The 22,001-nt window shown below is 42.9% G+C and overlaps 1 protein-coding gene across 4 annotated transcripts in view; it reads left to right on the forward strand.

The window, feature by feature from the left end:
- The window catches only part of col12a1a (collagen, type XII, alpha 1a), a 56,992-nt gene extending 37,105 nt beyond the window's left edge, over positions 1–19,887 (forward strand). For 3 of the 4 annotated variants that reach the window (XM_042071784.1, XM_042071786.1, XM_042071787.1), the window contains 25 exons: positions 380–532; positions 641–715; positions 809–948; positions 1,048–1,171; positions 1,369–1,512; positions 1,766–1,930; positions 2,019–2,057; positions 2,275–2,413; positions 3,825–3,967; positions 4,395–4,504; positions 9,378–9,533; positions 9,850–9,927; positions 11,432–11,518; positions 12,033–12,086; positions 12,553–12,648; positions 13,016–13,069; positions 13,562–13,615; positions 13,835–13,888; positions 14,360–14,431; positions 14,766–14,801; positions 14,894–14,960; positions 15,215–15,397; positions 15,995–16,072; positions 17,477–17,647; positions 18,995–19,887. In XM_042071784.1, the coding sequence (XP_041927718.1) occupies positions 380–532; positions 641–715; positions 809–948; positions 1,048–1,171; positions 1,369–1,512; positions 1,766–1,930; positions 2,019–2,057; positions 2,275–2,413; positions 3,825–3,967; positions 4,395–4,504; positions 9,378–9,533; positions 9,850–9,927; positions 11,432–11,518; positions 12,033–12,086; positions 12,553–12,648; positions 13,016–13,069; positions 13,562–13,615; positions 13,835–13,888; positions 14,360–14,431; positions 14,766–14,801; positions 14,894–14,960; positions 15,215–15,397; positions 15,995–16,072; positions 17,477–17,647; positions 18,995–19,137 (2,615 nt within the window). In that variant the 3' untranslated portion in view covers positions 19,138–19,887. Of the gene's footprint in view, positions 1–379; positions 533–640; positions 716–808; positions 949–1,047; positions 1,172–1,368; positions 1,513–1,765; positions 1,931–2,018; positions 2,058–2,274; positions 2,414–3,824; positions 3,968–4,394; positions 4,505–9,377; positions 9,534–9,849; positions 9,928–11,431; positions 11,519–12,032; positions 12,087–12,552; positions 12,649–13,015; positions 13,070–13,561; positions 13,616–13,834; positions 13,889–14,359; positions 14,432–14,765; positions 14,802–14,893; positions 14,961–15,214; positions 15,398–15,994; positions 16,073–17,476; positions 17,648–17,832 lie in introns of all 4 variants that reach the window. The other variant, XM_042071785.1, reaches the window with a different exon arrangement.
- The last annotated feature ends 2,114 nt before the right edge of the window (positions 19,888–22,001 follow it).

The following is a 22,001-nucleotide window of genomic DNA, read 5'->3' on the forward strand; positions in this document are numbered from 1 at the left end:
TTCAAATAAAGACCGCCATGGTCTCGGTCTCCATAGTGTACCTGTTCATCATCCGCTTGTCGATTCTGCCGAGAAGTCATTTGTAGAAAATATACACCATTTCTTTATCCATACAGTATGCCTGGTGTGATTCTTTCTAGATAAATGATCCTTAAGTTGAGCAAAACCAGAGCACTTGTGCTTTCTTAATGAATCAAACTGCGATATGAAGTGCAGCTGCTTAATTAAGGGCTCATTTTCATCAGTTGCTTTTACCTCATGAGGCGTGAGTCATCACAGTGGCATTTTCTGTCTCGTGCAAAGTGTCCTGGACTCGTCCAGTGCGTCTCGTCCACTGTGTCCTTGACTGTAGCTTCTCGGTGTCTTCTTTCTCTCACAGCTACAAACAGCGGTGCCCAGGAGGTGACCATCACAGCAGCGGAGAGCCAGTACTGTTTCGACGGGCTGACGCCAGACGCTCTGTACAACACCACCGTCTTCACCCAAACCCCCAGCCTGGAGGGCCCTGGAGTCAGTGTCAAGGAGAGAACTCGTAAGGACTTTTCTCTTTTGGGTTGGATGAAGTGATTTGATTTTTTGACTACTACTTCTAAAATGGATGTGGTTCGGTACGACAACGTTTGTCTGTCTCTCTCCTCAGTGGTTAAGCCTACAGAGGCACCAACTGAGCCCCCGACCGCCCCCCCACCACCCACCATCCCTGGAGCCCTGGAGGGTATGTTTCAAACCACCATGTGTTTAATTAAGCTGCTCATGCATTTGTTAGTATTGACGCAGCACACTCAAAATGTGCTTCTGTCTGCCACAGTCTGCAAAGGTGCCAAGGCTGACCTGGTCTTCCTCATCGATGGCTCTTGGAGTATTGGTGACGAGAGTTTCGTTAAAGTCATCCAGTTTGTCTTCAGCATGATCGGCTCCTTTGATGTCATCAACCATGAAGGCATGCAGGTGTGTGGCAGAACCCCTCATTCGCATTTCAGCCAAAAAAAACCTCCTCTCTGCGTCATTAGGCATCAGGTGTGCTGACTGTTGGTTTTGTGGAAACAGGTTTCCTTCGTGCAGTACAGTGATGAGGCCAAGACCGAGTTCAAGCTAAACACGTACCAGGACAAAGGAAAGGCCTTGGCTGCTCTTCAACTGGTTCGCTACAGAGGAGGAAATACAAAAACAGGTTTGTTCCGAATTGCGACCCAGTGTTTAATAACTAAGGTATATTACATGCAAATAATACCTTATTAGCAATATATATACATACATGTATATATATATATAATGTTGCTGTCCCATTCCCATTCCTATCCCCAGAGTGGTATATGTTTTACTGTGCAACTCCAACTAGGTTTTGTTTCATGTTCATGTCTTGATCAGGTGCTGCTCTGAAGTACGTTGGCGAGAAGGTCTTCACCTCAGACAGTGGCATGAGAAGGAATGTACCTAAGGTCCTGGTGGTGGTCACCGATGGACGTGCTCAAGATGACGTGAAGAAGAGTGCCATGAAACTCCAGCATTCTGGTAAGTCAGAGATGGTTCCTCAGGAGAGATAACATGAAGACTGAAATTGGTATAGATCCATGGTAAAGCTGACAGGAGATTGTTAAAACATTTTAATCATCAGCTTTGCTCATAAGTCTTTGATCTATTGCTGTTTGATGAGGCTTATGCACATAGAGTGCCATCATTTATGAAAAGGTTTTAGTAGTGGTGTTATTGTCTTTTCAATGATAAGTGTCTTACAGTATGTTAAAAATGTTGTCTTTGTCTCTAGGTTACAGCGTGTTCGTCATCGGAGTTGCAGATGTGGATGTTGTAGAGCTGAGAAACATTGGAAGCAAGCCGAGTGACAGACATGTCTTTGTGGTTGATGACTTTGATGCTTTCACAAAGATCCAGGATAATCTCATCACCTTTATCTGCGAAACTGCAACATCAAGTAAGACCCTATCATACGTCATTTTAGAAAGATAATTGCCACTGAAAGCATGGAATTATTTCACACCATGTTGTCCTCTGTTCTGCAGCTTGCCCATTGATTTACCTGGATGGCTTCACAACACCTGGTAAGAATGAGGACAGAAAGTACAGTATACCTGCTGATGATCAAATACCAACACCTTTGAATCTATAGGTCCTCTTTACCTGTGACCTAGAACATGTTATGCATTATTGAACATGCATATCAGATAATGTGTAAATGACAGTGAAGTAAACTATCAAGACATCTGTCCATGCTAGCATGGGTTATGGGAGTTCAACTGAATGAAATGTAATTGGCAGGTTTCAGAATGCTGGAGGCCTTCAATGTAACTGATAGGACATTTGCTGCCATGAACGGAATTTCCATGGAGCCCGGCACGTTCAACAGCTTCCTCACATACAGACTTCACAAGGATGCATTCATCTCCGCACCCACAAAGTAGGTGGTGTGTTTTCTCCCAAACTCCTGTGGTAGACCTTTGGGCTCTCCCATGTCTTGTAATGTTTGCCATTATTTTTAATGGCCTTTGAAAAGCAACAAAGACCGCAGTCCTCCTGACTCGCATTAGCAACGCGCTTGGGCAAGCGTGTTTGTTGCCGCAGTTTCACCGACCTGAAGTGTGACTGTGAGAAAAGGATTTGTTTTAGGGATAATAATGGTCCCATGATGTGCACTCCCACACATGTCATACTGAAAGCAATCCTAGCACCCCGAGGTCAGGACCTTGCCTTTACTGTAACTGTGAAAAACAATGCCCTCAGGCAATTGCAGTCTCACTAAAGAATCCTGCCGAAGCCTTCCTGCCTGGCCAAAGTGGTCTCTTGTTAATTTGTCTTTAATGATTTCTGTTTTGTGCGTGCTATAGGAAACTCCACAAATGGAAACATTTCTCACACCAGAGGGGAAGGAAGGAGAGAGGAGGGAAGGGAGAAAATTCTTGTAATGTGCTGTAATTTTTTTTTGTTTTAAACCTGGGAACAATTTGGTGTCTATTTGGGTTTGTGGGGACGGTGGGATTTTGTCTGCGCCTGGTCACTCCTGTGTCTGATTCGAACGTCTTGGAAATTACTCAGTGGAGATCCTGGAATACACCGCGGTTGATGATGATACAATTGAGAAAATATCACTTACCCCAAAAAAAAAGAAAGAAGAAAGAGACCAAGGGGTGGTTGACCCCAAAGACCATACTGTATGTGAACAAGGGCTTTTCCATTGGTCTCCAGTGCTGACTGGGCAGGGGATCCCTCTCTTGACACCGCCTACCAACAGCTGTGATTATTTCCCAGCCTTTTGCTGTGGTCAACTTGTAGCTGTTATGGCGCTGCAAACTTAAAATATGTCAGTAGCATTTAGTGCAGGCCTGTAATCATGTGTAGCATGTGCCAATCATAAGTTCACATACTAGCATAAGTAGAGGACGTACTTGACCTGTGCTGGTACCCTTGAAAATAATACAGTGGTTGTCTCATTTGCTCGTTTTACGGTTAAGTTAGAGAAACTAATGGCTAACCTCACAATGAATTTTTTTATAACAGAAATGGCTCCTCATGGTCTCCTGTCTGAGTAAAGAATTTTGGAGTGGATGTTCTGCTTTGGATGTTATGTCGTGGGCTGTGAAATGTGTGCATAATGTCTTTATTTTAGTGAGCAGCATGTATTTGTAAGGCTGGCACGCTGAAGTGGCACTCTGGATTCAGTAAAATAAAAATTGTTTGTGCCAAATTCTAGTGCTACATCCCCCCGCAGTATCTGTAGTCCTTCCAGCGAACAAAGTGAAACCACTCAAAACAACATCTGAGAAAGAAAAGAGAAGAGAGCTAATGTTGTTTTTATTTGCTGTTTCTTCTAGGGAGATTCACCCAGACGGACTGCCACCATCATTCACCATCATTCTGCTCCTCCGCCTCCTGCCTGACACCCCGACTCAAGCTTTTGACGTATGGCAGCTTGCAGATGGAAACAACAACCCCGAAGTCGGACTCACCCTGAACCGTAAGTCCCCCTTTTCTGTGGCTAGTGTGGAGCGTATCACTAACACGGCCACCATCTGTACCCACTGTAGCCTAGTCTCTGATCCCCCCCCTCCCTCTGTACCAAATAACAGTGTGTAAAGTTGAGCCATTTTAATGGGTCCCAGGCTCAAACGTTGCATTGATCTTCCACACTAATTGCTTAGAGAAGGAGCCCCAAACCTCAGAATCAGCATCTGTACTAGCATTGGCACAACTGGACTGTCAATGCAGAGTGGTTTCTGCTGTGCTGCATTTTTTTTTTTTAACACTTACCGTGTCAAACTTGGCAATGTTAAGGAAAATTCATTGCATTCATTGCACTGCTTTTCTGTCAATGTTACCTTCTAGTTGTGAATGCTTGTTGGAAACATTTTGCTGATCTTAATGCTTTCTTTCCCTTCCTTTAGCATCCAGCAAGGTTCTCTCATTTTACAACAAGGACACCAGAGGCCAGCTTCAGACAGTTTCATTTGATAGTGCCCCCGTGAAGAAGATCTTCCATGGGAGCTTCCACAAGGTAAGCACCATTAAAACTGACCTCGAGGTAACTTTGACCAGCGATTTCTTGATAACTGCTACCAGACTCATCAAGCAGTCTTTTCCCTTCTTCAGTTATGCCGTGCGTAAAAAATGAACAGGCAGTGGCGCCTGTTTGTCTCTGTACGTCTCCTTATTGGTCAGTGTAGCTGGGCCATGTTGAAATTGTTGTTCCTGATTACAGAGCCAGTTTTTTAATCATTGCATCTATTTTCATGATAGTCATCGGAGAGTAAATCCTGCTAGCCTAAGTACTCCAGAAACGTTATCACATTCAGCACCTTGAAGTATTTAAACATGTCACTGGCGCTCAGGAACATTTTGAGGAACTTAAGGCATTCTGAAGGTCCCTTCTGTTTCTGTTGGCCTGTTTCTTGCTTAGTTTGTCTGTACGTGCCAGAACAATTTAGATCTACCAAAAGTAATGTTGGTCATTAAGTGACTGGATCTATAACAGTTCATTATTTTTTTTAAAATAGAACAAATTCTTTGGCCACTTGGTTTACACAAGTGCTGTTTCTGTTGACAGTCATGTTGATGAATAGGACAGAGAGTCAGTAAATACACAGTTGTTTGTCAGCAGGCTTTTGCTGACCTCCGCGATCTATCGCAAGCTGTAAACACTTCAGTAATTGGGCCTCAGAGAGCTCTTCACCACAGTCCCAGTGGCTGCCCTGTGGAGAACTAATGGCACTGGAATCCAATGGATCAGTGCATGTTTAGACAAGCAGTATCTTATTACAACATTCTTAATCATTTACCACTGGAAACAATGGGAATTCTTTACAATAAGTTTACTCTTTTTTTGTGTGTGTGTTATACCCCCTCTGTGTGGAAGCAAGATGTTTTGACATGATCACTTGGGATTATTAATCAGGCTGTTTAGCAAAGGCTATAAATTACTCCTATTTCTTGTTCTTCCTCTGTGGTTGGAAACGGATTTCCAACTGAATTGGCCACTGGTCATCCAAAAAATGTTAATCACACTTTTTTTATGTCAGCAATATAATGATCGGTGGAAAGTACATTGCGGTTGCAAACCAAGCAAAAATGTACAGAGAACAGAAGCTAGTGATAGATAGTATTGGCATCTGTGGACATTTAAGGCTTCTGCTTCTGCTTTACTGACTTGGATTCTCACCTTGTTATGATGTTAGTGCCCTCACACCAAGTCCTATCACTTGCCTCCATCAGACATTTCAGGCTTCGTTCTGACATCAGTATGTTTATAAGTTACGCAATTCTAAACTGTTTCAAACCTATATGGATAAAACCTTTTTGCACTGGTAGATATTCCTCAGAATAGAAACACAATGGAACAGTGTGGAACTCTGAATGTCATATCACATGCAGACATACCTCGAAGGTCAGGAAACCTCAGGCTCACTCACATAAACATGCCATAGAGTAATATGCCGTCGTGACTCATTCACCACATAGTTTGAAATACACTTGGGAAACTTTAGAAATATATGGGATCAGTTGCCCTTTCCCTGTGCACGGTTCCCAAGAGAAAGAACGCATCATAGCTTAGGTATGGGGAATCTGCATGATGCTAGGAACCATCTGTCACTCATTACATCCTTCTGTTTAGAGAGGAACTTATCAAAGAGTTATAGTTACTCTTTTGTAGAATTTCTGAATTCTAGAGAGGACCTTGTTGAAATATGGTTCACCCATGATGACTAATACCCACTTACAAGGCATGCAGTGCTTTAGATTGCTACGCTGAGCCCGCACTTCTTTGTGTGAGTCACTCATACTTACAGCAGTGTTTGTGCAGAGAACAAAAACCATCAAATGGCAGTTAAGACTAACGAAGGCAGGAAATGTTTACTGTCCTTTGCATGATTTGAACCTTTTCTTGCTTGTTTTTGTTTGTTTGTTTCTTGTACTTGTTTTTGCTTCATAGTTACTCTCTCAGTGACCTTGTACACTCAGCAGACATGCCATCCAAAGCAGACAGAAAAGTAATTAAAGAGTCTTTTAAAGAACATCAGAAAGTAGGCTGGTGGAATGCTATTAGTCCCCACTGTTGCTGCAGCGCCTGGACTGTAGTTGAGCCCTGGCCAGTCAGTTTATTGGGCTGTAGTTGTCGTGCTTTGGGTCCAGAAACCATTGGTGTGCTGCAGTGGTCTTTTGTGTGTTCAGTGGCTTCCTCCTCAATCACCACTGGGCCTCACAAAGAGACCTCAACTGGCTCGAACCACCCTGACCAATGGGAGAGTTAAACTCACCATAGAGGTCACAAGATTACAGGCTACTTTACCCAACACGAGAAAAAAAAGAAGTCAAACGGAACGCTGAAGCCATGGAGCTATAGTGACTTTAAAACCATAACATTGGCAGTGTATGGAGAGACATACTGACAAGTCTGGCATCCGTCTGACAAGCAGGATTTCTCTCCTCACAGCCGTCCTTATCTGCAGTGGTCTGATGATGGGTGTCTCTGGTTATGGCCAGTGTCTTATATCATGTGGTTACTGTGTATTTTCACAGACAGCTTTAGTATATCGTAGACTACTTTAAGTCCTGCTTAATGGTTGGGCACAGAGTTATATCCATTCCAGTCTGATCATAGGAGGAAACCCCAATATCATAGTTTCTGTAAATGGGGACTTAACCCTCTGGGGATCCCAAATACTTAGGGTTTTTTCAGGGCCCCCTTGGTTTACTTTTTTGGAGGTCTGCCAACTTTTGCAACTGGCCTTTCTTGGAATACTTACCTGTAGTTTAGTGGCTTGTGCAGACAACTGGACGATCACATTTGTTGGAACAAAAGGTATTAACAACAAATATAAATAGTAACGTTAGCACTTTATTATCTCAATGTTTTTCAGGATTCAAAAACTCTACAATTGCTGTATTATTATTCTGAAAGCCTCCAGACTCTCAAACTTTCCGTTCGTGTATCCGAGATGAATGCGCGCCAGTATTCCCATGCAGTTAATGAGAGCGAGGAGAGAGCTCCTAGAAATCAAAGCAGCTTTAAAGGCGCTCGCTTTGGTCAGTCCACCCATAAGCTGCTGTACCACATCTTGGCCCTGTCTTTTGTTCTCACATCGAGGTTTTAATACTGTAGCCCTTTATCCAACGCTCTTTAAAGAAATCTCAATGTTTAGTGAAGTATACAAGGAGACTTAATGAATCGTGAAACTGCTTTAGCAATCAAAGCAGTAACTGTGAATGGAATTGGGCCCCTTGATTCACTTGGGAAACCTTTCCGATCTCCGGGCTAGTCAAAAAATATGTCCCCATTGACCATTATAATTTATACTATTGAACTGCAGTAAAACAAATTGACCTGTATATTTCAACTTTATTTGTTACCATCAACCAGTGAATCATACTGTCAACAAAGAAGATGTGGAGGGGGGACCTGATGAATGTTAATATTAACCAGGATTTAAATTAGACCTGATTTTGCGCTCTCGTTAAAGTTTAACTGAGACTGCAGTGGTGATAAGCTTTGGGGGGGGGGGTGGAGAATTGTAATTGTCACCGAACGAGAAAGCAGCGAGAAAATGGAGGAAAAGAGTTGGCTCGCCAAGCCAAGAGAGCATGAAATGGAGAGAGACAGACAGGCCCGGTGGAAGCCTGACAGGAGAAGCCCAAAACAGAACCACATGCTGGGTGTTCACAGACACCCACAGAAGCCAGTCAGGAGAATCCGACTAAGTGTGAGAACGGAACATATCAGCCGAGCCAGAAAGCCGAAAGCTTGTGGGGGTTAGAGAGGGTGTGTGACTTGTGGGCCTTTGATGGTTAGATCATTACTTTCCTCTCGTGTTATATTTTCCTTTTCTCCAAAGAGGGTTTTCTCCATATTCCTGACATTACTGATTGCAAAGCTTTCCAAAATGTTTGATACGTTTCTGCATAGGGATGTCCACTTTGCTTCTTAATACTATGATGAAAAAGAGATGTTGCAAAAAAGGATACTATCCAACTTGGTATGGTTTTCCTAGTTATAATTATGTCTGCATTAGTATCTGAAACTGTACAGTCCCTCTTTTTAAACTCTCCATCATTAAAAGAAATAAGCTTCAAAGAACATGGTGGTTGGCTATCTACTGCAATCCACGCCACAGGCCCGGACCCATTTTCACTTGTGGCAAGTCAACAACTGGGTTCTCTTGCCAAGGAAGTTGATTAGTGCTCCACTAATTGCCAAGAGAGATGACCTACAGTCTGTGGGTTGGTATCATTCACTGCAAAGTAAGAAAGTCAGCTGTGTTAAGAGACTGTTTGTCAGATGGGTAGACCAAGAATTGCAACGGCGTAGGAAAGTATGGAAACAAGAGCACTTTTGATGGCATACCACAAAATGACATAATACCAAGATGTGGTGAAGCTGTTCTTGACAGGAAATGGCAACAAAAATCCTTTTGGTTCTCCAGAACAGCACGGAAAGAATTAGTTGGAAGATTGCACCTCTTGTGTGGCCCTAATGTTACATGAAAATGCAAACAAGGAAAAGGATTCAGAGGGGGTTTTTTTTCCGCCATGCACCATTGATCAGAAAACAGCTGACGCATGATTTCCCTTCACATTTAACCGCTGGCTGATATAATGTAATAATAATCTATAATTTATCTAATTGTAGGCCTAAGTCTCTACGAGCATTATTGTTAATTGCAAAGTCTTTCTATATATAGCTTGCAATAAAATTGTACTCTGAGATGGGTTGAATAAGTTCATTTTCTTTCTAGTTTGGGCTCTGAAGGGAATATTTATTTTCTCTCTTTCTGTGAAAGTTTTTGAGAAGGGGCTAAGTAAAGTCCCAATTCTTTTTGTACAGTTTGGATTGAAAAAAATAAAACAATTCTCGTCTATGTTCTGCTGTTTTCCAGCTCCACATCACAGTCACCCCGAAGAGTGTTAAGCTGAACGTGGACTGTCAGGAGGTTGGCGAAAAAGAAATCAAAGAGGCAAAGAATGTCTCCACAGATGGCTACGAGGTGCTCGGCAAAATGAAGTCTGGTGGCGGCAAGAGGGAGTCAGCAACAGTAAGTGAAAAATTGCTGGAAAAAGGCTCTGAGCGATCTCCAAGGAAGAGCAGCTATCTAAAGGAATCAAGAACCCCATTGTTATGCTTAGCTTTTTTGTCCATCGATGGGCTATTAAGACTTGGCGAGTCCAGCCCCGGCACTGAAGAATGCCCAACGCTGGATGGATAGTTGCACAGGACACTCGTTTATTACCTGCCCTGTGCTCAGTGGGTTCTGCGTATGTGGCCATGTTTTTGCATTCCCCATTGCTTGGAGTCAATGGAAGCCATCTGTAACATCCGTTTGTGCTTCTTTTTTCCCCTCTCTTGTGCAGTTCCAGCTCCAGATGTTTGATATTGTGTGCAGCTTGGGTTGGACCACCAGAGACAGATGTTGTGACCTGCCAGCTACGGTAAGTGATGCTTTTGGTACAGATAGTCTTGCTGGGGGGAGAAAGGGGAGGATTTGCTTTGTCGTTGTTCAGTCGGATCACTTAACCCTGGCAGGGGGGGGCTAAATCTTCTCTCAGCAATGTCATCTCCACAGATGAATCTGTTAGGGGTGTCATCAGGCCTGCTCTACTTCAAAGGAATGGGCAGTTTGCCTGCGGAGAGACAAAGGAATGATAAATGAAGTGTCCTCAGTGTCTTGTGCTTTGCAGCATGTTATTACGTGCACATACATTTGTGAATATATTCCCATGCAGATGTAGCATCCAACTGAATGAGAAGGTCTGGATGACACTGCAGGTTTATGTGTGTCAGTGTAGTTACAACCAGGAGCATCTAAGTGATGACTAGTCAATGTGTATGATCATCATTTGTAAACTGTCATATTTCACAGAAACTGTTTCATATTAAAGTATGACTTCTTTAGATGAACATATGAAAGCTTTGGTTTTGATATGAAGCCATGTTAAGAAGTTAGGTGTAATGGTCATTACAGTTTGTTTTAAGTCATGCAGTCAAGTTGCCGTTGCTAATTTATTCAGAAAGTATAGAAAGTTGCAGTCGCTGGCTTCCTTGACTCATGTTGGATTGTGTCATTTGCATGAAGCCTAATGCAGCTGTAACGTCCATGCTTTAAAGTCTAGCATGTAATGTGGCTCGATATATATTCCCAGTGTCATACAGATGATTGAGTCCAGCTGTTCTGCAAAGCTACCACATTGATCAAGGTTCAACAGCAAAAGTCTTGACATCCATATTTGCAAAGCCAGTCAGACATAAAGGATTCAGCTTATTTTGTGTTTCCTAGTTACGTTCTACACAGTACCTCTATTCATTCATGTAGTTTTTGGTTGCAAGTGAATTTAACTAAATGTTTGGATTAAAAGTGTGCCAATTTGGAAAATAAGTCTCAATTGGATTCAGCATTGCACTGCATCACTTGACATTCCCTTACAGGACAATATAATAACATTCTTTAATTTCATACTAATAACACAAATGTATTATTCTTATTTAACTACCTGGTTGACAATGTTCTATATAAAGGGAGCTTACTTTGTGATCTTTAAATCCTGTCAGTTAGCGAACCATTTCACTGTATGGCAACACTCCTGGTTCTTTTCAATGAGCAGAACCTCTCTGTGCTTCCTTCATCTTAATGTCTTTGAACAGTTTCTGGGATCTTTTCCCATAAACTCAAGTGGGGTGGCGGAATGTAATTTCCTGCTTCCTTTTGACCAGTGATGTGGCGCTCTGTGTCTGAAGCACCAATCCAAGCTTGGACCCATGGGTCAGTTGATCCCTCTGTTCGGCTACCAGAGGGAGAGAACCAAGGAGAGCCGCCGCCCACAAAATGTTTTTTTTTTTCTCCAACTCAATCTCATCTCTCACTCTCTTTGTCTTCTTCCCCTTCTTTTTTTCACCACCCCTCTTCCTGTCCTCCCCAAACCTGTTTCCCTTTCCCAGAGAGATGAGGCTAAATGTCCGGCTCTGCCCCACTCCTGCACATGTGCACAGGATAGCATTGGTCCTCAGGGGCCCTCCGGCCCTCAGGTAAATCCATTAAAGCTCTCTTGTCAGTCGTCAGGCCCCCAAAGTCATCACAGGCCCACTCAGCATGCTGTTTGTGATGATGTGGAAAGGTGTTCTGTTACAGGGATGGAGGGCCATCTATCCCTCTGGCCATTAACGCACGCCTGCTCTTTAGATTTAGCAATAACAAGGGGACACCTCCTCTCCACTCACTACTTCTGCATTTGACCAAGAAAGTTAGCATTGCATTAGTGAATAGCACCATACGTATCTGGAGGATATACTGTAGCAAGCACCCTACGAACAGGCAGTTTATAGACCCAGCCAGAAAAAATGTTAACAGAGACAGAGCAGGAGATATGGATGGCAAGTAGAGACTCAAAGAAGCCTTGGACTGAGCATGCATGTCCATGCGCGTGCTCCATGACCCTCTAATCCCGAGGGGCTCGGCTCTGCGGACTTCAGATGCATGTTCTGGAGATGTCTCCAGGGGAAGTGGGCAGGGCTGACTGCTTTTCTGTGCTGGCTTTTTCAGGGAGCTCCCGGTACCAAAGGCCCGCGTGGAGACCGAGGCGAGTCAGGCCCTCCGGTAAGTAGCCCCATTAAATCACTTCCCATCCTCCCTTCTGAGCAGCCGAGAGCCCATGCACAGCTGTGGAACAGTGGCCACCAAGTGTTAGCCTGCATCAAGTGTACACACACACAGACAGACACACACACACACACACACACACACACACACACACAGACACACACACACACACACACCCACACACAGACAGACACACACACATACACACACACACACACACATCTGAACTCACTTAATCTACTCAATCACAGTGTGCATTCTCCTTCCTTGTGTTTTAAATACGGCAAGATGTCTAGATTTAATCACAAACAAGGTGTCTTTAATTTGCCATTACTCAGGATAGGACACCGTTTGAGTTTTTTGGGGAGGGAGTAGGGAGGGAAGGCTTGCTCGGTGATGGCTTTACTGCCTCCTGTTTCATATTTGCAGCAGTGTGATATATTTATATCTGTGTTCTGCTTAGGGTCCTATCGGTCCACGAGGAGAGCAAGGACTCGTCGGTCAAATGGGGCCTCCTGGCCCACAAGGACCACAAGGGCTGTCCCTTCCAGGAGAGCCCGTAAGTCATGCTACAACCCCGGCTGGGAAAATGTAAACATCATCGGACCTCTCTCTCTCTCTCAGTGCATGAGCCTCTGCAACACAGTCAATGACGTTTATTAGCATTTCCTAATCCATTCTGAGCACTGTGGGAGACGCTGTGGAGGAGAAAGCTCTGCAGGGCTCTCTGATTTACAGCGCGGCGTCTCAGACCTCTCAAGTGCAAGAGTTATGTTGAGTTACATTATCGTTACGTTGTCACTCCCTTTTCCTTGAGGGTGATGCCTGAGAAAGAGGGAAGATGGTTAAAAATAGACGTGTGTAGCTTTGTAGATGTGGGGCTGTGGTGTGAAAGTTCACCCTCACAGCTGTCTCTCGTACCACAGGGCCGTCCCGGACCGAAAGGAGATGCTGGTGATGCTGGAATCACTGGACGTCAGGTAAGGGCTGCGTAGTTTGGCTGGGCAGAATGTTTAGCTCTCTTCTAGATTCTCACACATTCCAACAGATGTCATGTTCTGTGGAGAATACACTTGAATTTATGAATCAAAACAATCTTATTTCAGTGCTCTGCCAGTTCTGGAGAAGAATTTCATTCATCTGTTTCATTTAAATGAGCATGGTGAAAGAGGAGCACTCCTGTAGATTTGCTTTCTTCACTGATGTAGTCTTTTTTCAGTGATTTGATTTATGGCCACAGCTGTCACATGAATCATGATTTCAGAAAATGCTTGTGGCGCTATTAGTAGCACTCATAGCTTATTAGTAGTGCATATGTCAATGTCATCCCTCAAGGCCATGTCGACAAATTAAGCTTGGTTGCTTTGTGTGGTCGTCTCTTTAGATTGAAGATGATAAGTAAGTAAAAGCTGCTGCATTGCTGTTGATGAGTACAGTAGTGTATTGACAGGAATTGTTCTCTCTCCTCACAGGGTATTCCTGGTCCTGCTGGTCCTACTGGTCCTCCCGGGCCAGGTGGAGCAAGGGTAAGACTCATAGCACATGGGGGATGCCACCCACAGTGGTAGTTTTCCACATTCAACTTCAGATACTGTAACCCCCAACCAAACAACAACAACGCAATGCCCAAATTCAGATGCCCCCAACCAAACCCAAACTTCCTCTCATGTCATGTCAGTCTTAATGCAGCCACTCAAGTGGAGTCCATTTGCAGTGTGTGATTGTCTCTATCTCTGCCTCAATAGGGACAACCCGGCCCCGAGGGCCCATCCGGACCCAGAGGCTCGCCTGGACCAATGGTGAGGGCCATGCTCCCCCTGCCCCACTTTTCCTCCCTCTCTTCCCCCCTTCTCTTTTCCCTGTCCTTATGCAAAACAAGTGCACTTTCATTTCTGATTGATGCTTAGCAATTACCCCTCGGCTCCAGAGCTTAGCTCTGCCGTTTTCAGGAGGCGAAGTCTGCACGCCTGTAGCATTCCCATGATGAGAATAAAGCGTGCATCTAATTTTCTGTGCTGTGGTTTCCTCTTGCCTCCAGTTAATGGCCCCTCAATATCAATAGGCGTCACGCCAACCCTGCATTCGCATGGCTATACTACGCGCTGTCTCTGTGTTCTCCTGAACCCGAGTTGTGGTTTTGTTCCCCCCCCCATCATATGTTAGTGCTTAAAGAGCCCCAGTTATTAGCTTGGAGGGTTTGTGATGGTTGACTTTACCCAGCATGACTAACAGAGTGACAGCTGATGAGTGTATTCTTTCCCCTCTTCCAGGGAAGCCCAGGATCACCCGGAATGCCAGGGGCACAAGGAAACACAGGAAAACAAGGAGAACCAGGACTTCCTGTATGTTAACGCTTTGGTCACACAATTCTTTAGTGTAAACAGACCTATGGACACAGTACACATTGATGCATTGAAAACCAAAGATGAGTTGAGCTGTGAAACAACGGAGGACTCTATTAACAGCATTTATGGGAAATGTAGTGTTAATTAGCAGCCATTACATGGCATAAAACTTTAGGTCTTTTCCATGCCATTTGAAATCTCTTGAGGAATCACAACCGTTCTTAATTAGAAACTGTGGTGTTGATTTGTTTCACATAGAAAACACCATAAAATAAATTGAACTTGGAAGTTTGTGAAACCCTGTTGTTCAATTGGTCCGTGTTGATTTCAGGGCCTACTGGGTGTGAAGGGAGAAAAAGGAGAGAAAGTAAGTGAAACATGCACATGTTGTCTTGCTGCTTGCTTTTGAAAATAGACATCAAAGTCTTGACTAAACTCTCTTCTTTCTGTCGCCATCAGGGAGATACTGCATCCCAAAACATGATGCGCTCCGTCGCCAGACAAGTGTGTGAGCAACTGGTCAACCGTGAGTGCCCTCATTGTATATCTCTCAAGCGTGCTTTCATCAAAGACAGGCCATTGTGTATTGTGTATACATCTAATGTGGTTTGTGGGTTCAATACCCACTGTTGTGCCCTTGAGCAAGACACTTAACCCCCAGTTGCTCTGGGTACAATAGCCCCATAATATCATTGACATCTGTCGCTTTATCATTGACATCTGTCGCTTTGGACAAAAAATTGCTTAATTAATAAATGCAAATGTGTAAATTGTTCACAGGACAAATGAGCAGAATCGACATGATGCTGAACCAGATCCCGAGCGGTTACCGCAGCAGCGTCGCTGGTCCTCCCGGGCCTCCTGGACCGGCTGGCAACCAGGGTCCACGCGGAGAGCCAGGACAGGGTGGGCGCAGCGGTTTCCCTGGAAACCCCGGTTTACCAGGACCACAGGGCGAGAGAGGTGAGGAGCTCGTTCTCAAGGCTGTTTATTTGATGGCTTTTGGTTTTGCCTGACTACGATTCTTTAAACTGGATAATTATGTTCATGAGGTATTCTTAACATTTGTTGTCTTTGGTGCAAGCCACTGAAAAGTAACCAACCAGTTTTGCGGCTGTAAAGTTAGACCTGTTCAGATTCATTAAGAGTCACTGAATGACATCTCAGTCCTTGAAACCAATTCATTCAAGATTCTAACCGTCTTGAATTAATGACTTGAAATACGTAAGATAGTCTTATTTTGGATTTCACATCCAACAAAACTGTCTTCTCTTAGAAAGGGAAGTGAGGTCTAAGGCATTGCACAATGTGGTGTAGACCTGTTGGCATGTGGAGTACCGTAACTCCTTGCACCATTTGGCAGTAAAAGCACAATTTCACTGATGAATTTCATGAATATCTGCAAACAACAAATCTCAGTCCATTAGTAAATTGTTGAAGATAACGGAACAAGATGGAAGACACGCGCTGGTGGAGCGATAAGATCACGAGGCAGTAATTTGCTCAGGTCTCTTTGCCAATAATGATGTTTTTGGCTTCTCCTTCTTGTCCATCACACAGGAATGCCCGGAGAAAAGGGTGAGAGAGGAAGCGCCGGAGTCGGACAGCGAGGACAGAGAGGACCAGCTGGTCCACCTGGTACGCACCCCCACACATCCATTCACACCAACAAACTAGTCCTTCACACTTAACACCGTTTTGTGTTGTGTGTGGTTCCACTGTTTTTTAACAACTTTAAACAACAGCATGAGAAGTCTCAGTGTGTCCCCCGTGCTGAAAGGCTGAGAGCTCTGTCTCCCCCCACAGCACATTCCTCAACCCAGCCGTTGGAGTTGTGAAACGCATGTGGACCAAAGAGAAAGCACAGCAAAGCAAAACATCACAGTTGAGACTGACTCATTATGGTAGAGAGGTTGGGAGGGGATGGGGGTGTCGAGATTTACCTTTATGTATTTCTTGAACCCTGGTTTTCGGCAGCTGTGCATCATAAATTAAATCTCAGTTGGTCAGATGCATTGCCAGCCACTCTTCTCTATTCCTGAATTGATGTCCCTCTCGCCGGTGAGTGACCCTAGGGCAGATGTTTGTACACATCAGACTGTCATTAATCCACATTCATGGACACGCACAGCTGACTTGCACAGTGTCCCTTATCGGTCAGGAAGGCTAGTGAAAATACAACTCAGAAGACTTATCTCACCCAGTTGAGCCCCTAATTTTGTCAGTCCTACACTGTTTCTGTCGTGGAGATGATGACTCCCAACTGTCCGTGGGATTTCAAATGAGAGGAGATATAGATGAGGTTTTCAACAGCTCCGGCATGACGTCTGTTGAGTATTTTGGCAGAAAAAAAAAAAAATGTTCAAATCAGCATTTATGACCATCACCCACGTACAAATGACTATTCAGTAAGTTGCTCTGAGCCCCCGGACTCCCAGAGATGTCATCTATAATGCTGAGGAGGGGAGAAGCGGAGGCAGTCTAAGTCCACTCTCGCTCGTACAGACACTGCCAAAGTCTTGTTTCTGTGAATGAACTGATGGCAAAATGTGTGTGAATGCGGTACAGTAGAAGGAAGCTTACGACCGATGACTCATTGTTTAAGAAGTCGGGGTGGGGGGGTTAGGCTGGAGGTGGTGGCGGATAATCAGATTGTTCCTTCAACGAGCGCCTGCTCTCTGGAGCTTTTCATCGACAGCACATGTGCTGATTTAAGGGAGCGAGTCCGAGCAGACAGGGGAGAGGGAGAGGGAAAGGGGGAAATCCCAAACTTGGTTTATGTTGTCTAGACGGACGAGGGCAGGGGGTAACTCCGCCGAGGACGGAATGCTTTCCCCACTGTTTTTTTAATTGAGCCATCTAAACATTTAAATTACAGTGCAAGAAACGAGTTTTCCCCCGCACCACGACCACTCGGGACGGTGCGAGGGTGATGTCAGTAGGCTGCTGATGGCATGTCTTAAGCCCCCCCACCCCCTGTACACCCGCACGCACACACACACTCTTACCCTCCACCCCACCCCCTCTCTCTCTTTCTTCCAGGACCACAAGGCCAATCGCAGACCGGCCCTCCCGGTCCTCCTGGCTCATCTGGGGAACGTGGTCAGTCTGGCCGGCAGGGATCCCCAGGAGTTAGGGGACCCCCGGGACCCCCAGGGTACTGTGATTCTTCCCAGTGTGTCGGTATTCCTTACAACGGACAAGGGTACCAGGGTGAGTCACAGAGTCTTACATTAGGCTAGGGGGTTTGTCTGCTAGAATGATGACGCATGTTTTTAATGGAGACAGAGCTAACAGATTAATGTTATGTTGAGTGATGTTATTTGAATATGGCATGAAGACAATAATGAGTCTGTTCCCATTAAAGCATTAACACCCCAATTTTAACCTGTTTGCAGGTACAGCATAGTAAGCTTTCTAGAGCCGCCTGTGCTGCTTACAGTTTGAAAACCTGAAAAAAAGTCCTGTTTCTGAGATAGTAGCGCACGCGCTGATGAATCCTTAAGGATAACCACCATGGACATGATGAATGAACATTTGCTGAGCGACGTTAAAAACCAAGCCAAACAAACAAAAGCAACAAGCAAAACAAACCCCAGAGGGAAGTGGACTGTCACTAACATCATCTCACAGCTACTTTTTTATGAAACGCCAGAGTTGGCAAACATACGGTGGCCTGTTTGCATCCCAAACTGTAGGAAACAGTGTTACAGGGCTTCTCTTGACATAAGGAGCATGTCCAACTACTAACCAAGTGGATGTCGTAGCTGAGACAAGGGGAGTGTTTACTTTAGCTGCTAAATATCCGAATCAGTGATATTTAGTGGTTAAAATGCATGATTGCATTCCCCTCTGAGACCAAACATCTTCAGCCTGGAAGACATATGTAAATAAACTAATTGTGCCTTGTAAATGATGTTTGAATAAAAAAGGGAAACCATGAGTTAACACCTCATCCAGAGCTTGTGCCTTTTAACACGCTGCTTGCTGACTGCCAACATAACCTCTGTTTGTTATTTTTGCCTTGAGTGATGTAAACAACCTTTGCTCAGGTTCCCAATGTAGCATGTGCCCATTTGTACATGTAACCATGACAACATCTTTGTATTTGCATAACTGGTGCACATTAGGTCACATCTTGTCACTTTTTTGTTTCAATTGTGTTTACTCTTGTTTTATTTTTTATTAATTAATTTGTTCATGTTATACCTCAATATGATATGAGGATGAGGGCCTTGACGGCTCTTAGAGAATCAATGGCTGGTGGTAATCTTTACAAGAATTTTAATTATTCTATGTTTTTTCACTACAAGTAAAACAATTATTTTTAATAAGATTATTTTAGGAAATGTCTCTTAGATTGAGATAATTATGGTTTGTAAGTGAGCATGAATCCTTTTTTTTGTAAGTTTTATATTTGTAGTGATATGAAAAGATGATGAATGTTTCTCCATACACTTGAGGTATGTTTACAGTATACAAAGCCTTGACAGTTCATGCATGCAAAAACATCCAAAACTAAGTTTCTGTTCAATTGGACAACCCGATATCTCCAACCAGACGGTTACCAGCCTGCGCCCAACAACCGTGTAGTCTCCGTACCAGAGGGGGAAACTGACGATACAGAAATACAATCTCCCGGTTATTTACAAAACCAGCGTGGAAAGAGATCTCTATCAAGAGAGGAAACAGAGAGGATATAGAATCATAATCAGCCAAGAAGACTGTTTTCTCTGAATCCTTGGAAGTTGTTTAAAATTCTGGTTATTTTCAAAGATCATGTGGATAGATGTATAGTAAAGAGTCACAGCACTATAAAACATGAAATTCAGTAACAAAAGCTTGTCATTTTCCTCCCATTTCTTACTCTTACTTCATCCAAAAACCCTATGTGTGTGCCAATTGTCCTGTTGTGTGTTTTTGCCTATAACATGTCTGCATCTGTGATCATTTAAGGCCAGCGTTAAATGCACTAAGGATGTTAACATCAAATTTCACCTGTTTGTGTGAAACTAACCACTAGTCTCCACATGTCCATTTGATAAGTCATATTTTGAAATGTGGAAGTGTTGTCATTGATTGTTTTTGTTGTTCATTTAAGTAAAGAGGGTTGTCAGTTCATGTTCACCTGCAGTTCATTGTCTACAAAATGTGGCTTTATTTCATTCTTTCTGTCAAAATATTATTTACCAGTTTTATTATACCAACTCACAGCTGACTCTTACCAATGGTGGAATTGTCTGTGTTGTATATTTAGTAAGGATTCTTTTTCTAAACCAGAATATAGTTTTTTTTATATATATCAATACCGATGCAGTTGAAATTTGTGTGCATGACTATAGACATAGGATTGCTCCAGTTGTTTTAACTGCATATTGTGAATTCCACAGCCTTATTTTCTTATTTATTTCTGGACCACAGGAGGCATTTTTCAATAAAACTACTGAAAATTGGTCATCTGTGTTAATTCATCTTCTTTCTTAAGAAGTAAGCTTAACTGGGAAATATCTATATAGCATGTATAGCATATAGCATTTTTTTTAAATAGAGTAGAGTCCATGTTTATCGCTTTAACCTCAACTTCTAGCATGAAACCTATTGTAAATAGAAAACTGGATTCCAGTATCTAACATTTTGTGTACAACATCTAACAGAAGACATTTTTGCAGTCTTTGATCTATAAAAACAATTCAACAGGGTTACTGATGCTTGTCCTTGAAGTTGTGCCCTTAAAGTCATCTTTGAACACTTTTTCTTTTTTTGAAAAATTCTTTTTTTTTGTCGATCAAAGGAATTTTTCAGGAAAAAAGTGGAGAGGCAAACTATTGAAGGAGTGCACTTGGGCCTCGGAGCCTGTAGTCTGGAATGTAACGTTACATAACATTCTCTGAATGTGGAGCGCAAGACAAAATGTGCTATTTTGTTTGATTGCACAATTGCTTTGACAGATGTGTTGAACATTTTCCAAAAGACCTTTTTAAACCTATGTACATAAAATATATGACATTATTAATACAGCATAAAACAGTACATAGCTGATGATAATCTATTTTTATGCTATAGTTCTGCTGCCTGGCTTTTTATTAGAGACCATGTGACAACAAACAAAACTCTCCCGAAATATATCCCTTTTAAACTTCTGTAAATACAGTGTTTTGCAAAAGCTTTCTTCAAACATTTTTCATGTCATAAATTTAAGTCATCCTGGGTTAAAGTGTCTGCATGCATACTTTTTTTTAACACTGATGACATTTGGTTGCAACGACTGAAATAAATCCTCAGTAGAGTTTCTCTGAGTTTGAAACGTAGTGTTGTCCAATAGACATGTTGTCCTAATTTAGTTGGACAAGTTTTTCAAGGGGCTGTAATGAATTGGGGTAAAACTATCGTTTATCATTTCCTGGGATCGGTCCATTTACTTTTGATTTACTTTTAATGAAGAGTTAACTAAATTGACTACTTTTTGGCTTTTTGTTCTGATTGACAGATACATTACCCTTTCCTCAGTAGTTCAGTCCTCATTTTGTTATCATGACATCAAAGAGGACTGAAATCTGGGGATACAGTATCAACATTTATCAAAATACTATGAAGGAATGAGATATAGAGAATATAATATTTTGGGATGGGCTTAAAAGCATATCTTCATTTGGACAGTTCCCTAAAGTTACATACTGTAAAGTTGAACTGAACAGTCAGGCTTGCATTACTAAGAGACTCCATTCTGAACTCTCCCATTCTCTCGGAGTGTGTCTGTACATTTCACCAACCAGAAGCTACAAAGGAACTCTGAATCAGTGACTGGGCCACCGGGCTCTCAGTCTAAACAGTGTAAACGCGTGATATGAGGTCATCAGAGCATCATGAGGGCGGGCAGGAAAGCGCAGAGAGGTTTGTTCTTAAATCTTGAAGTGCTAACTCGATTAGCTGGTCTTGTTGTGTAATACCATGCTAACCTAAATGTATTTTTCATTTTACTTACCTAAAACAATCAGGTAACAGCCTAACTACAATGGTATGTGATGTTTTTCAATTAATTGTGCACTTTTTAAAAATTGGTCTGATTGCTTGGGAGCTATGAGGGAAACTTAAATTGAAGATAAATGTTTTCAGTTTCCTGGAATGAAGCTTGTTGGTGACTTTTCATAATGAAGGTTCTTGGAACTATTTGGAGCAACTTTCTTGTCCCAGGGCTCAGAGTAAAAGACGACCATTCTTTGAGAGGATGGGCTCCGTGCAGGTCCTTAGGAATCAATGATGCGATAGGACGAGGCCTCTGTAGATTTCTTCACTTTTGATTGGCTCGGAGGCTTTGCTCTCTGAAAAGAGCCTGTACTTACATAATAATTGTGGAAACGCATTATGGGAAATTAATACTCTGGTGGCTTTCATTTGATAGATGAGAATGAGAGACAGTGAGAGAAATTATGAGCAATGTATTTTTTTTTTACTAAAGACTTTTCATCATTTTGAACAATTACTTCCTTTATTCTTACAGTATGTATGATAAAGCTTCTGGCTTAAATGGAAGTAGACTACAAGGCTACTGTCAATTATGATACAAACA

This window comes from Alosa sapidissima, chromosome 19 (assembly GCF_018492685.1).
Source record: "Alosa sapidissima isolate fAloSap1 chromosome 19, fAloSap1.pri, whole genome shotgun sequence".
Classification (NCBI taxonomy): domain Eukaryota; kingdom Metazoa; phylum Chordata; class Actinopteri; order Clupeiformes; family Clupeidae; genus Alosa; species Alosa sapidissima.